General features: G+C 44.9%; 1 protein-coding gene across 3 annotated transcripts in view; it reads right to left on the bottom strand.

Moving 5' to 3' along the window:
• LOC117221933 (uncharacterized) overlaps positions 1 to 16,620 on the bottom strand; it is a 328,669-nt gene that overhangs the window by 138,826 nt on the left and 173,223 nt on the right. Inside the window, exon 3 of one of the 3 annotated variants that reach the window (XM_033473283.2) lies at positions 5,615 to 5,665. The exons of the other annotated variants lie outside the window; for them this stretch is intronic. Coding sequence (XP_033329174.2) covers positions 5,615 to 5,665 — 51 coding nt within the window. The remainder of the gene's footprint in view (positions 1 to 5,614; positions 5,666 to 16,620) is intronic. 3 annotated transcript variants of the gene reach the window in all.

Raw genomic sequence — 16,620 nt, 5'->3', positions numbered from 1 at the left:
GCTCGGCCGATCAAACACCGCGATTCAGCGCCGGTAAATCTCCGCGTCATATTTACAAACGTATCGATCGCGGAGAAAAAAACCGCGGCACCGATCAGCAACAGGTTCGTTTTGCCAACAACCGCTATTGTTTGCCGCGATTCGCCCGCGTCCCCTTTCATAATTCATTCGCGAGTTTGTTTGTCGACGCGTCGAACGATCATCGGAATGTTTCGCATAAGCCCGCTCGTTTCTTACGTTACCGATGTCTCGTTCCCTTACGATTTCTCGTACACGATACGATACCGGACGACCGAGTCGACGGACTCGAGAAACGCGCTTGCTATTCCCGGCGAGCCTAATTGACTGCAGATAATTGCGTTATTTTCTAACAGGTGGGAGACGCGCGACCGTTTCTAAAATTATCAGCTTAATCATTTTCTCAAAAGCTGGTGACACGGTTTCGTTTCTGCGTTCGAATATGCGTACAAGCGAACAGTGTTTACAGTAATGTCTGTCTAATTGACGCTCAGATTGTCCATATAAATGGACAATTTTGGAAAAGGAGATACGATTGTTCAGGCCTTGTGGCTCGTTTTTTTATGGTTATCGATTCTCAGCAACTATAAAAACGAGTTGCAAGGCTCGAATAATCGTATCTCCTCTTCCCAAATCGTCCATTTTCGTGCACAATCTGAGCGTCGGTAAGGGAGACATTACTGTATTTCGATTATCCAAATCTCGACTCGAGTGAAAACTCAAATTGTTCTTCGAGTAATCCGATATTCCGTGTTGCACGACCGTTGCGCGTCCAGCACCGCCCGAAGGGATAAATAAATAAATAGAAACGATTCGGGGATATTTAACGGATCGATCGAAAGTTAAGGAAAACGTTCGAACGAGCCAATTACTTCGCTTGTTACCGTCGACGAACAAATTAGGATTAATTAAAAGGATCCGAGAAAGAGCATCGCGCGAATGGCTGAAAGATCGCGTTAAATCTCCGTGGATTAAATTACAAATGCTCGAGACCGAGAGCGCATGCTAGAGAGTTTTTACGTAATTGAATTAGTCTCGTCTGCATGCGCCACGTGAACCCGCAGACTGGTTACGCTGAAACACCATGTATACATATGTATAATAGCGATAGCCGGTTGCCTGGAATTCCTGGGGATGTCGGGCCGCCGCAAGGGTCTGGACGCGGGCCTGCATCTGTCGTTAAACTTTTTTCTCCCTAATCCTCCCTGGATCGCGGTAATAACCCATCGCGAAAGTTTCCATGTTACACAAATCTGGCGGCGAGCCAGAGAAAAATCCGCGGAGCAACGCGGCGAGCCTTTTTCATCCAACTCTGGACCGAACTATTCGATGCTATCGTCCCTGCATATTTAGTCGCGAGGCCCAGAACGAGGAAACGGAGATAACAGGCCCGGAATTTACTGTAACCGCGGGAAATATCTTCGCGAGAGAGATTGAGAGAGAGAGAGAGAGAGAGAGAGAGAGAGAGAGAGAGAGAGAGAGAGAACGAGAGCGAAGAACAAGAGAGCGGAGAGAGAGAGAGAGAGAGAGACCGGAAAAACCGTGGAACGATTATCGCTCCGATCGTGAAATACCGTGAATTTCTCGCCACAATTATCGTCGGCTTCCCGCGGAGACATCATTTTCCTTTTGCTCCAGCGAGTTAATGTCGCACGAACCGATGATGATTATTTGTTCTGCGACAGGTTCCGCTCGGACATCACGATCGTTTATATCAATTCCGGAGTCTCGATACACGACGCACCGATGATGAATCATCTCGCTCCTATCGGCGATCGTCGACGAATCATCCGAGAAGAATGCTTAGGTTGGTAACAGCTCTGGCCGATCGAGCTCGCTGTTACAAGAAACTCAACAATTGTATAAATTAAGTAAGTTTGGAGTCAGATTTTACGAATTTGTCCGATGATTCGGTACAGAGTAAAGGACAAAACGATCGTTTCGCTGATTTTTACGTGCCTGCTTTCGTCAGCTTCTAAACCGAGTTTGAAACCCGCGGTTTGGCTGCCACGGCAACAACCTCGAAGATTTATATAATTATATAAATATACAATAATTATTAAGGTTGCACGATAATTATTTAATAAAGTTGCACGACGTTAATTACATTCTCACGTTTCGCGAGTCTCGATGAATAATTCCGTGAACCGCGCGCGGGCGACACGACGGTAATTAAAGTGTAAATCACGAGCTAAATTAAGTTCCTCGAACCTCTCGAACACGTAGGATCGATAAAATGGACCTAATCCGTGCACACGAGTGATCGAAACGCGGCGAGATTCGAAAGATTCGGACGAAAGATTAGATCAGCCGCTGTTATTAACGTTCGCGTAATGTTCCAGTTCGTCGGAACAGCGCCGGCAAATGAAATATTATAATAAAATAATAAACAAATGAAAATACAAAATTTTTTAAGTTTTATATTATAAATAAACTCGAGAGACGAGTTATATAATTATATAATTACTAATGATCAGTATATAAGTTATAATATATAACTATAATACTATATTATATATATACATATATATATAATAATTATAATATAATAATATATAATAATAATAATATAATATAATAATATGATATAATAATAATTATATATATATATATATATATATACTATACTAAATTTCCATAATTCGGCCTTCCAACTAAATACGTGCTCCGAACGAAATATTACAGCTGGCTAAATAAATATTGCTCCATCGAATCGAACAAATCGGCGGAGGACGAAGCAATTAAACTCCATTGGTCGCGATTTATCGGTGGCTCGGAGCGATCAACGTTATTATTCGCGCTGCCTAATCATATATTAAGATCGCGGAGCCGATAACCGGGGAAACCGTGGCGGGCAGAAACTCGGCGGCCTCCGTCGGCCATCGAGCAGGCCCGCCAACCTGAAACGTCGCGTATTATACGAGGAATCGCTGATAAAAAGAGCAAACCGTCGAAGTTTGCGCTTCGAGGCGGCGGCGGCGGCCGTTTAATGCCGGCGCGGCGCGGCGCGGCGGAGAAAGAGGTTCAAGGAATTGGATCGTTCGGGTCTCCGAAGCGAGCATCAAGGATCCAGTTACCGGTGCGGCGCGATCATCATGGCCGCCGCACTGTGTACACAATCCCACGGGCGAAATTGACCGTGAACCTTTCTGACCCAGTTGCTTACATAATTGATTCGTCTTCGTTAGCGCGACTCTCGTTGCGCCGCGGCGATGCAACGGAATTACGTGACCGCCATGGAAATGCGGGGGCGGCCCGCGACGATCCCCGTGGAATTCCGAAACGCGAGAGTTCTTTTTCTCCATGGTCCGTCTCCAATCCTTTCACCTTTCCTAGCGGACTCCTCGATCGTTCAAGCGGCCAGCTCGCTCGTAATACTTTTCACGTTCCCGAGGAATCTATTCTTCGGAGGAGAAAGAGGATTGGGAGTCGTTTCACGTTCGCCTTTTCTATACCTTTTCCTCTCGGTAGCTCGCTTCTCTTCTCTTTTTTTCTTCTTCTTCGACTAATTTGTATTTGATTCGGATCTCCTTCTGTACTCTCCGTTTACCGAGGCTCCGGCGCTTCGACGAATTATTAATTAGAACAGAGGGAACGTCTTCGATTCGAGGCGAGCACGATCGGGGGCGATTCTAAAGAAAGATTTCATCCGGACGCATCGCCGTTTTGTTCTGAAATTTATTATTACGAAATTTATTGTTCGAATTTCTGCGTCGCGCGTTTCCAATTAAAAATCTGCCACGTTCGAGCCCGGCCGTTTCACTAAAAATTTCGATTCGAATGGATAAAAGTGTCTCCCTTGCGCCCATCGAAAGCGGCATACAAACGAGGAACGAATTATTAAGGGGAAATCGATTACCCGGGCAGCGTGTTTCCATTTCTATTCGATTTTACATCGTAAACAACACGCGGCCGTACTATTAAAAGGTCTTTCCTGTTCGATGCGATGCAACGCGCATGACAATCGAATGCACTCTGCCGTGTCGATACTATCTGTCGGTCGGTTACGCTGCGTAGGTCGAAGATGTTGTGTACACGGCTGGCCAAAGTTTGTTCAGTCGCTCGTTGGTTCTCATTAGAGCGTGTACAAATTAAGCATAGACAGCGCCAAGCAGAATTTCACATCGAGACATTTCATCTCGCCCTTCTTCGCGTATCCTCCGTTACATTTTGCGTTACATCTTTACGAACTGTATCTTCTATCGTTTTTTTTATTTGCATCTCGTCCGAAATAAATATTTCCGTCCTATCCGTTCGGTTCGTCGTAAACACGATACGAAACTTCTGTGAAATATATTCCCGCAGCTTCGAGCCACTTTCGCCGTTATTCATAAAACAAATGTTAAGTGCGTGTAAATATTGGTGAAGCTTTTACTGTAACTCGGTCATACCGTGGCACCATTATCGTTCGTTGATGCTCGAGACGGAAAGCGTCGTTCGTGAAAATTTTCTTCGACGATTTTCCACGACGAGTTCTCGTTCGCCAAGTTCGACGTTCTCGTTTACGTCGAATTCGAGTAACTTTAACCCTTAGCGCTCCGCGCGTTTCTCGAGTACCGGCTACAAGCAACTCCGGCACATTTTTGGAGCGGAGCGTCTGAGATAAAGGAGGTCTTATTTTCAGCGGAAAAGATTACACGTCCTGCATTTGATTTTATCGATTTTATAAATATGCATTTTCCTATTGTAAATAAAAGATAAATTTTCAATTTTGTAATTCACCATGGTGCGACATCTTTGGTAACAATCTCCCATGCGCATTCTGGGTTTACTTGGACAAGCGTCACAGTATTCGCTTTGCCAAATAGAGTTACCAGATATTTCTTTCAAGTTTAGAACATTTTCTGCGTAATCGTTGGTTTCCTTTATAATTTCATTTACCGATTCGTCCGTGAAAAATAATTTAAAATATTGTATCGGCTGTTCGATGTTTGTAGGAACTTGTGGTCCAACGACCCGTGGCAATACGCTAAAAGGTATTCTATCCGGAATATGTAATTCTTCCGTAACACAGCGCCATTCGTCCAAGTCTTGTAACGAATCTTCGCTTTCGCTTTCAATAATTCTCATTCTTCGTCTCTTTGGTAGTATAATTTCGCTGCTACTACTCGAAGTGTCGGAATCATAATCAACATTGTCTTCCACGATGTCTTTTAACTCTTCAAAATCAATACGTCTTCGGTATCGCTCGGCTCCAAATTCTCATCGTAATATTTATTTTTCTCCATGTTGCTAACCGCAGAAAAGGTCAAAAAATGGTTTAATCGTAATGGTACAAACTTAGCACGTTTCAACTACAAATAAGAATTGCTAACGCCGACGATAACGTATGCTAAAAATATTTGACTTCGCAGCGGAGCCTTCGGAGCGCTAAGGGTTAAAGAACCCTTTACCACTTTTCAGCGATTCGAAGATCGCATCGTTACGGATTAAATGGCGCCTCTCGCGCGGTACAATTCGTCGGGTGAAAATTTTCGGACAGAACGTGATTCGATATCGATTATCCGATCCCTTTCTCCCGACGATCCTGACGTTCGACGACGAGCGCTAGGCTACAAGTCTAACGTCGCTAAGAACTCAACACAAGTTAACTCACCCTCCCCGACTCTTGACAGAGATTTGCACGTTCTTTGGTTCGCCTACTCACCTGAAACAGTCGATAAGAGAAACCATTAATTAAGAAGCCATTAATTTCTCCGGGGCGCGCAGTAATTACGAACTAATCGGCGCGCTAACTTTATGCATTTATCATTCGCAACGAAAGTGTACAGGACGTGATAAAATTAAGATCACAGCGATGAATGAATGCGGTTTCTATTTTATCTCTGCGCGAGCGTAGAAGCTCGCGGCATCTGCATAAATCTCTCGATCTCGTAAAACGGTAGATCGTAAATGGTGTGATCCGAATAAGCTGATTCGTAAACGTAGTCTCGGACCGTGCTAACATTTGTTCGATAAGTTCTGAATTATGGTTGTTCGCGCTTTCGTTAAGATTACTTTATTTATCTTCCATACGCTCCTCGGAGTAAAAATGTAGCAATTTTACTTTAAAATACTGTAAAATCTCTTTAATTTCTTGCTATCCGCGTTGCAAAATCTGTTCGTTATCCGAATTTCATTGCAAATGGACTACGGTTCGATGATTTAAAGCGTGAAACATAATCCGAGGAAGCATTATCTCTCGTACACGTATTTTCGAGTATAGCTTACGATGGTTGAAAATTTTCATGGGATTCGCAAAATTTCCATGGGATTCGAATCGTTGCGGAAATCGTGACAAAACGAAGGAAAATCCCGTGGCTTAACGCGACCCCGTTTCGATTCGACAATGAGAGAGAATCGGAGAAGCGTTTGATATTCGTTTCGGGAGCGTAATTTCTCTCGGCCGGATTTTATTGGCCGCGTTCCAGCCGGATAATTTTCATAGAGGAGCCACGTCGGTGCAACGACTGACAAATTGCATCGACGTGTCACTGCACTCGGGCGTGCGCGCGCGCGCGTACGCGATCGCCGCTCTCAACTGATAAAGTTCATTGGGTCTTTGTCATTTCTCCGGCGTTCTTTGTGCCGATGGCATAAAGAATAATGACCGGCTCGATAATACGGTTCTCATCGCGAAACAAATTGCTGGTGCAGACCGACCGGACGCTGAATGCAGGTTCAGCAACAGCTGATAGAAAGTTTCACGCGTGATTCTACGAAATGTTTCGCAATCGAACGTTCGAGTCAATTGATATTCGGAATACAATTCTATTTCAAATGAATACGGTCGCGCGAACAGAATTTTCGACGAAGACTTCGGACGAATTATTTCGGGGCGTCTGTTTTTCGTTAATCGTAATTATGTTTTTCTTTCTCATGAGCGAAGATCCCCTGAATCGGTCATTGTCTGAAACACCTACATAATGTTGAAATAATTCAGAAAAATAAGCACACGGCCTAATTTGATTCGTAACCTTGTTTCGGGTACTCGTATCGGTACATCAAGAATCGACCCGTGACTACGAAGGATCGAAGTCAAAGATGAATTTCGCTGACCTCGCAGACGACGGAAGTGACGGTGAGCGAACTCGATTACTATGATATGGGAACAATTACGGATCGTCGGGTCGGTTTACGATCGATTGGCAATTGTGATTGAAAAATTACGGGCGCGTCATTAACGACAATGGCGTCGATCGACGTGAATAATTCCACGGCAAAACGGGCGGGGGAGGGGCGCTTATCTGAAACACATATCCGCTTGTCGCTTCAATCGATTTAACCATGGTAAAACTCTGGTCCGCTCGGTTAGGTTCGTCATCCGCCGAAGCGGCGGTCGACGATCGAGGATCGGCGATCCCAGCCGTCTTTGCCTAACAAAACGAACCTAACGAGCCTCTTCAGATTTTTTCGGAGCCGCGCGTGCCCGAGCGACGTTCCCGCGAGCATCGACAGTCGATCCGAACTATAGATTCCCGCAACCTAATCGTCGGTATACCGCAAGTCATCGCGACAATCAGCCGACCGAAACGCGACGCGATTCATCCGAGGCGTCTCGAATCTCGCCTCGCACGAAATTTTCTCACCTTTCCGTTTAATTCGCGGCTCGTTAGCGCTCGCAAAAATTCTAGTTGCGCGCATCGTACCGATCGAGGAAAGGTACAAGCGACTATAGAAATAGGTACAGTAATGTCTCCCTAACTGACGCTCAGATTGTGCAGAAAAATGGACAATTTGGGAAGAGGAGATGCGATTATTCGAGCCTTGCGGCTCGTTTTTATAGTTGTCGACAATTCGTGACTATAAAAATGAACCGCAAGGATCGAATAATAATCGTCTCTCTTCTCCCTAAGTTGTCCAATTTTGTGGACAATCTGTGCGTCAATTAGGGAGACATTAAGCAAGACGTTTAAACGACTTCGGATATTATTGTGTCACTATGAACTCGTTGAAAAGATCAAGAAAAGAAATAATAATAATTTATGTAAGATATTATGTATTGGGTTGGCAACTAAGAGTAATTGCCGATTTCAGTTAAATGAGTAAACGAATGCGTCGGAGAAATATATTTTCTAGTAGTTCAAGGATACAGTAATGTCTCCCTAACTGACGCTCGGACAAACGAAAGACTTTTACCCGGCGACGATTCGTCATAAGTTTGATGCGCGAACAAAAACAGAGTACGGTTACACTTGGGAAAATGAGAATCTACAGATAACGGATAGAGAAGCTACGGGGAATTCGATCGTAAATATTTTCCGAGCAGGCAAGCATCTGCGCGATTTCGCGAGGGAGTTCCGATAAGAGGAAACCACCGAGTCCGAATTCTTTCTCGCAACGCGGTGCTGTAATCACCGCAACTGTCGCGGTTTCCACACCCGACGATTCATAAGAGCTCGATTATCAGCGGCCAATGAGAGCAAACGGTTTAACGATAGCACGCTGATAACCGTGATTCAGCGGCCGCAGAAACCCGTCGTCTCGCGCCCGACCTCGGATAATATTGAAATAAACAATAAATAATAATAGACTCGCACAATGGCATTCTTTCACGAGAATGCGACGGAATGATTCATAAGCTTACGCGGCTCTTGATGCGACTAATTGTCGGCGGTATCGGTCTTCTAACCCTTTCAATGTTTAGAACGCGGTACGGACACGTTGTTTAATTCGTTGCGTTTATTACAAATTTTCACCTGTCACGATCTTTCTATGAATTATAATATGAATGTAACGTAAGCGCAAGTGATACGATCCGAATTGAATTCGTTCGATACGAATATAATTTGAAGTCGTAAAATATGATGTATAAAAAGAATAAAATAAATACAAAATAACAACAATAAATGTATAATAAATACAAAAAGGAGATTTTTCTCTTATCATAATTTTCCATTTTAGTAAGCATCGAAAGCGTTAAATGCTGGTTCGTTTTGAAAAGAGATTCACCCAAAGCCGAATAAAATTTCGTAATAGCGAGAGGAAGCCGTTAAGTGATACAGAAATCTCGATACAGTAAATTCTCCCTAATTCGCGCTCAGATTGTGCACAAAAATGGATAATTTGCGAAGAGGAGGTACGATTATTCTAGCCTTGTTTTTATAACCGTTGGCAATCGGTAACTATAAAAATGAGCCGCGAGACTCGAACGATCGTATCTCCTCTTTCAAAAAATTGTCCATTTTTGTGCACAATCCGAACGTCGAATTGGGAAGAATATATCGAGATTTTTCCAGAACTCCGTCGATAGCGAAGGAAGTATCGGGAGTTTACGGCGAGGCCGTTTCAGAGGCTTCTTGCTCCGCTGGAAATAGGAATAAAATGGCGGATTAAAAAGCCTCGACGAAGTCGGCGTAGAAGCGGATCGGAAAATCGATGAAGCGTGCAAGAAATTCGCTGAAAGTCGCCTTAACGACTCCCGATACACGCCGGGCTGTCACAGTTGCGTGCCACGTGGACGTATAATGATTCATAGAGGACACGGCGCGGCGCAGCACCGACCGAATGTATTAGAAACCTCTCGCGATCGATGAAAAGAACTACACGAAAGACTCCGAACGGTTAGAAAGTCCGTAGAATTTTCTGCAGTCCTTGGAGCGTAAGTTCTGTTGTAGTCGAGGTTGAATCGTGCGGGTATCCGTGAAAAGAATGAAAAACTGTCATGCATTATTGCCGCCGAGTCTCGTTCGCGTAGCTAAAAGTGACTCGCGAGAGAGTGAAACTATTCTAATGGGACGTGCGTGTGCCGCGTCGCGTCTATCCGAGAGCAAGACTCGAGATCAAAATTATTGGAAAATTGCTGTTGGTGGTATAGTAATGTCTCCCTTACCGACGCTCAGATTGTCCGCTAAAATGGATAATTTGGGAAGAGGAGATACGATTATTCGAGCCTTGCGGCTCAGTTTTAATTTATATATATTATTATATTATTATATATTATACAATTTAAAATAATTGTGGACAATTTACAACTATAAAAATAAACTGCAAGGATCGAATAATCGTATCTCCTCTTCCAAAATTGTCCATTTTTGAGCACGATCTGAGCGTCAGTTAGGGAGACTATGTATGGTGACATCCGACAGTATTAAATCGAGCGATTTAATGATTCAAGCCCTTTACGTAATTCAAAGTTTAAGCGTGAGATTGGTACTGCGCTATGTTACATTGTATTTGTCGAGGTTTCCTTATCCCGCATCGTCACGATTGTATTGCTCGTGTACACAATTCGCGTGTTTCTTCGAAGCAACGTAATGTACATAATACAAAGTATATAACTCAGAAAACCCTTCCTTGTAAATACGCGGCTTAAGACTGGCTGAAAGAATAGAGATTTATCTACAGGTTGAAGCCCCGCTACTCTAAACACGAAGGTTAAGAAACTATTTCCACTAATAGCTTCTACTCTAGGTGATACGACGCCACCGTTGCGTTGCTTGTCCACTCGAGAATCGCGCGCAGAATTTATTTTTCTATTCTCGAGAGAAATCCACGCATTCGAGTCTGTTCTAAAACGAAGATTTAACCTTTTAGGTACGGCTGAATTCTGCGCGAGGCTATTTCTCTGGACGGCAGAGTCTGATGTGTACTGTACAGAGTCTGATACTGTGTATACAGGGTGTCCCAAAAATGTCTCGCAATCCGAAAGTGGCGGGTTCCTCCGGCCATTTGAAGCAACTTTTTCCTTTACAAAAATGTTCTCCGAGGCACCGTTAACGAGTTATTAACGAAAAACAGTGACCAACGAGAGGCGAGCTCGGCTGGCGCGAGGCGATCGAGCCAATGAGCGGAACTGGGCTTCGCGCGCTGGTTGGCTGGGCCGCTTCGCGTCAGCCGTACTCGATTCTTATTGGTCACTGTTTTTCGTTGAAAACTCGTTATCGGTGCCTCGGAGAACATTTTCGTAAAGGAAGAAGTTGCTTCAAACGATGCGAGGAAATCGCCATTTCCGGATTGCGAGACATTTTTGGGACACCCTGTAGACCGTTGTAAATCGATGCGAAGACAAAAGAAGTGTGAAACAATGTATGTGAAGACGATTATTTGATTCGAACGATGAGCGAGTGAGCTACTAGAGCAAGTCACTATAGTGGCGCGTCGTCCAGAGAGATGACATCCGCGAAAGCCACTGTAGTGGCGTGTCGTTCTAAAAGATGACATCCGCGGAAGCCACTATAGCGGCGCGTCGTGCCTAAAAGGTTAATAGAAAGGTGCGCGGCAACGCGTGCGAACACGTCGCTGTAAACTCAGGGTTTATCAAAAAGTGATATCATTGGCAGGATTTATGCCGAGGATAGCGAGCGTCGCACCGTCGCGCGTTCATTTGACAATTTTCAGAATGAAAATCTGCTCTCGAGTGCGCAGCGCCGAGAGATCTATCCGTGCAATAGTGGCACAAGGCTGCGCGCGCGCGGAGGTACTGAATTTTATCTACCGGTTGCGATCTTAGCATTGCAAACTCGAGGATTATTTCTCTCGCTGCTAATTACCTCTGCCAGCAACTTTTGAGAATATTGTGTGCCGCAGATGGCGACTCTTGATTTTGCGTGCTCGCCCGACAATTGTAATAAAAGCATCTGCACGGAGACGTCGAAGTTTATCTACAGATTCGAATCTCATCGTTGCGAGCTTAAGAAATTACTTCCACTAGGGTAGTGGATCCGGTTACCGGTGGGCTGACCAGGTACTGTGCCTTTGGTTCGTCCTCGAACGTAATCAGCTTTATATCTATCGAATAACGCGTGCCAAATTTTTGTACTCTTTTATTTCGTTAATTTCTCAATAGAAAAATATTGTTTTGTACGTTTCTTTTATTTATTTTTGAACATAAATATTTCCTATTCTTTTATTTTATTTATCTTTTAATACAAATATTTCCTACTCTCTTATCTTATTTATTTTTCAATAAAAAAATGGTTTCGCTCTTTCACTTCGATTATTTTCGAATAAAAAGCTTTCTATTCTCCTGTTTGAACATGAAAGAGAACGCGCGATACGTCTAATTCGATAAATATACAGTTAATTACGCCGGAAAGCGAAGCAAAGGCGCGACGATTGTTCGGCCCACGGTAACCAGCTCCGCTGCACTAATAACTTTCGAGAATATCGTGCTGCAGGTGATAAGCGTTACGCCGCGTACCCGTTCGACGAGTCGAATTCGAAAGAAAGCGCTTCGCGATGGTAAACGCGCAGGCGTTTTTCAATCGCGAACGCGCTTGTGCTCTCGCGAGGGTACAGCCGAGCGAGGTCTACTTGTGCAGAGTGAAGACATAGCATAAGACTGGGTGGAGGTATCGAGGTTTTATCTACAGGTTGAAGCCTCACCGTGGTAAACTTGACGGTTAAGAAGTCGTAGTATTTCACCAGGAACTTCATTATGCGGCCGGTGTAATTGGCTCCGTTCGAACAGCATGCGTTTCCTACTTGCTCGGGAGTGGCTTTCGTTCGTCTTGGCACGCACAAAATCGATCGGTTAATTAAACGAGATTCTTCCCGCCGCTCGAGCGACGATTTTCGACGGGCGCGGTCGGCGGAACCGTCCGAGGAGAAATCGCGGGGAACGCTGTCGCCGAGACGCTCGATGCTTCAAACTCGATGCCTCAAACTCGATGCTTCAAACTCGATGCCTCAAACTCGATCCATCCGATCGGCAGCATCGTCCGATTCGAGGCTCTATCGATAATCGTTCGAAGAACCGCCGCCGCGCGAGGACCGCACTTTATTCTCGCCGGTTTCGCTCGCGTTCGATCGTTGATTTATCTCTATAGCAACGAAACAATAATACCGCGGTGGAAGTAGTAAATCCGATTCGAACGAGCCTGCGATAAAAGAAGATTTCTTTTTTTATAGGGTTTCAGCGCAACGCGGTCTAGGAAACTGAGTTTGATCTCACGATTCCGTTCGATTCGGCGCGTTTAAAAAAGTTATTCGATTTAACCTTCCCGCGACGATTATTTTCATTGAACATTATTTTCTAGATATTCTAACGCGATGTCTTTAATTACACGATATTTAATTAATATTAATATATAATATATATAATAATATAATAATTATAATATATATATATAATAATATAATAATTATAATATATATATATATATATATATATATATATATATATATATATATTTAATATTAATTAATTACACGCGTAAAAACGCGGGGTCTTTTTTCTGGAACGCATCCACAGTGCAAGAACAGAATCGGACGTATTTTCGAAGCCGAACAAACGGCGATAAATTTTGCCCGGTGCCGCGAGAGTCCCGTCGATTCCAGGTTCGCTGAAAAAGTCATTGAAAGCGTTGAACCGAATCGCGCGAGTTAAACGCGAAACGTTTTCTCGGGTAAGTCGAAGGTTTCGCGGCGTCGCAACCAAAATGGCGGCCGGCGAAAACCGAGCAACGAGACCGCGCACGGCCGCCGATTAATCATCGGGACTCGTGACGCGCGGACCGATTACATTCGACCGTGTCGCGGCTGATCGCGCTAGAACCAAAACGAACTGTAATTTACATTCATTGAATCAGAGATAATCGTTTCTCTCCCGTTTCCAGCGAGTCGCACGTGCGGATACAAAGATCACTGTACGCCCCGTCGATTATCTCCTCGGGGGTTGCGCCTCGTCGAGCTGCAGGCCGCGCGAAGCGCGCTAATTATCGATGGGAAAAACCTTATCCCGGCCTTCCACCATGGCCACGGGCAACGCTTTCTTTTCGCACGGTCGTCATACACTACCGACGAAAAGTATGGTCCAAGGTTGCTCTTCGGCGCGATCGAGCATCGAATTGTTGCATCGTTTCTGCACCGTTGCAGTTGCGTACTCTTCGGAAAATTGGAACACTTGTATTTTCAGAAATTGAATTGGATCAGAGTCGACACTCGATTCTAGATAATAATCGAATTGTTAACCAGTTAAGCGCGTTTGTCGTGCATACACGTGAAACCAAATCTCTGTTACGGTGCGTTCGACGTGTTTACTCGTCGTTGTGTCTTTCTTGTTTAGGTATTTTATTATTATTTGAGAATTTTAAAGTTTATAATAACAATAACTTGTCAGAAATAAATTGTTAAGTTTTTCTTAAATAAAAATGCAGTTCTCCTTCGTTTTTCATAAAATTTGTAATAGGAGTCGTTCGTCGTGTATACACGTCATCGCTTGATTTTAATTCCGCACACTGTGAGGGATTTTTAAAACTAAATTCGACGCTTAACTGGTTAATGGTGTTAAATCGGTGTTTATCGTAAGCTCGATCGAGTGAGGATAGAATCATAGCGGCGTAAGTCACATTCTCCTCGTTGCAAATCTATTGTTAAGGTTATTTAGAGTTCTGTTAACCCATAGAAATTTTATAACTTATCTCACTGGTCTTTGGAACATTTTTATACGCAAATCTATTGTTAAGATTATTTAGAGTTCTGTTAATCCATAGAAATTTGATAATTTATCTCACTGGTCTTTCGAACATTTTTATACGTACAGATTAAGACACGAAGTCATTTTCGAAAGCGCGATTTACGCCGCTATGATTACCCACGCGATTACCATAGTCCAGATACCGTCCTCCGACAATATTCAACAAAATATAGACGCTTACATTCAATCTCCATATGCAATGATTCTACGATTCTTACAATTCCGTCGAAGCTGCGAATGGATTCGAAGTCTCGAAAAATAAATGCTGATTCGATGCTCTGAAATACATGCAGCAGATATCGATCGCGATCTCGGCTGCTCCAAATAAAATGTAGCTTCGTCGTTCGCGAGCAACAAACTCTCGGACGGTTGTAAAACATTATCTATCCAAGCGCCATACTTTCGACCGACAGTGTACCGTCACGGTATCATCGGGTTAATCGTTCCAACGGCACCGTGGTCAGCCGATCGTCATTACGGCTTTCTAATTAACTCGCGGCCTGGCCGGTTCGACGGTGGAAAGTTTCGGATCGTTTTCACGGATTAAAATCCGGCTCCTGCCGGTCTCTCTTTCGCGTTTGTTCGCGGAAGGACAAAGGCGACGAGCGAGCCCGCGCGTCGCCGCAAGACGTTCACGATTTTCCACGAGGGAAACGGACAGGACAAAGGTCGTTTTCCTCGCCGGTTCTCGCCGTGTTTTCCCGTCGCATATTCGCACGCTCCGTTCTCGCGTTTTAACGTCGTCGTCACGCACCAATAATCGAAAACCACGTTCCCGCGATTGTACGCTCTCGTCGCACGCGCGTGCAACTCGAACGGTTCCGCGGCCACTCTCGAACGCGACGCCAACCCTTTCCTCGATCGCCTCGTCGAGACGATCGCTGTAGCTTCCGATCGAGAGAACGACGACGGATCGCCGCTTTCGGGGCTCGTTCGAGAATTAAACGAGGTCGCGTCTCCGGCATTCGCTGTTCGCCGAATCCAACGATCCCTCGCAAAGGAACGCGTCAACCCTTAACCCTTTCGGTACGAGCGCCGGATATATCCGGCATCCATCCGGTCACCTGTGTGGCCGAGGGGGTTCCCGAGATCATTCGAAGCAACTTTTTCCTTAGCGAAAATATTCTACGATGCTTCGTTCACGAGTTATCGACGAAAAACCGTAACCAATGGGAGGCGAGCTCGATCGGCGCGAGGCGAGGCGTCTTCGATTGGTCAGTGTTTTTCGTTAATAACTCGTGAACGAAGCATCGTAGAACATTTTCGCTAAGGAAAAAGTTGCTACAAATGACCCCAGGAACCCCTCATTTCCCGGAAATACCATAATTTCGTACAAAAGTGAACCGACCCATCCTGCTATGCGCGCATTTTCGGCGCGGCACCCTGTACACTGGGAGTGTCACGCGGCTGACAGCGCGCTCGTACCGAAAGGGTTAAGTAGACGCACTATCGGGCACAAAGGGACGTCTTAGACGGAGCGTTTCGCGACTCGCGGCGCAAATTGGGTCGGTCGGATTCGCATGGCTGGGGATAGGACGAAAATCACGAGTAACGAAATTGCGTGAGAGGAGCTCCGTTTACGGGGTTAAATTAAATCGACCATTAACCGTGAGTGTACCTATGTTTGGAAGGCAAAGTCTCGTGCCGATCGATCGAATGTTTCCTCATGGCGAGGATCTCCGTGAGAGAGACGGAGAGAGAAGACTCTACTGGATGTTCCACCCCGAACGATTACTCGCGGCGCTCTCGACCAGAAATTTACCGGATTTTTAAAAGGTGAAGTCACTGGATACGATCTTTTCCGTTACACAAAAGAACCGATATTTCTAGGACAAAGACACTCCGACGACCGATGAAACTTTTTCAAGCAGAAGAAACACGGTGCTCAAAGGTTTCGGTTCCACACGGCTGACGCCCAGGCCTCCTCTACCGGAACGGAACAGATTTTAGGCGACTGCGATCGCTTTTTAATTGACGCAACTGTCTTTTTTTCGAACGGCGAACCGTTTCTCGCGGAACGAAACTCGCAGGCGATATCCTCGGTGGTCGAAAATTCACTTGTCCGTCTGCGATCACTTGCCACCGCGAAGAGTACTCGCGGCAAAAATCGCGGAAATCGTCACGATCGAACGACTTCTCGACACTTCGAGATCACTGGGGACCGTTCGCGGGAGTCGCGAACTTTCGAGAGATTCGGTATTTTT

The sequence above is a fragment of the Megalopta genalis genome, chromosome 4 (assembly GCF_051020955.1).
Source record: "Megalopta genalis isolate 19385.01 chromosome 4, iyMegGena1_principal, whole genome shotgun sequence".
NCBI classification, from domain to species: Eukaryota; Metazoa; Arthropoda; class Insecta; order Hymenoptera; family Halictidae; genus Megalopta; species Megalopta genalis.
Note: the sequence above shows the minus strand (reverse complement) of the source record. Positions and strands in the feature narration are given on the sequence as shown.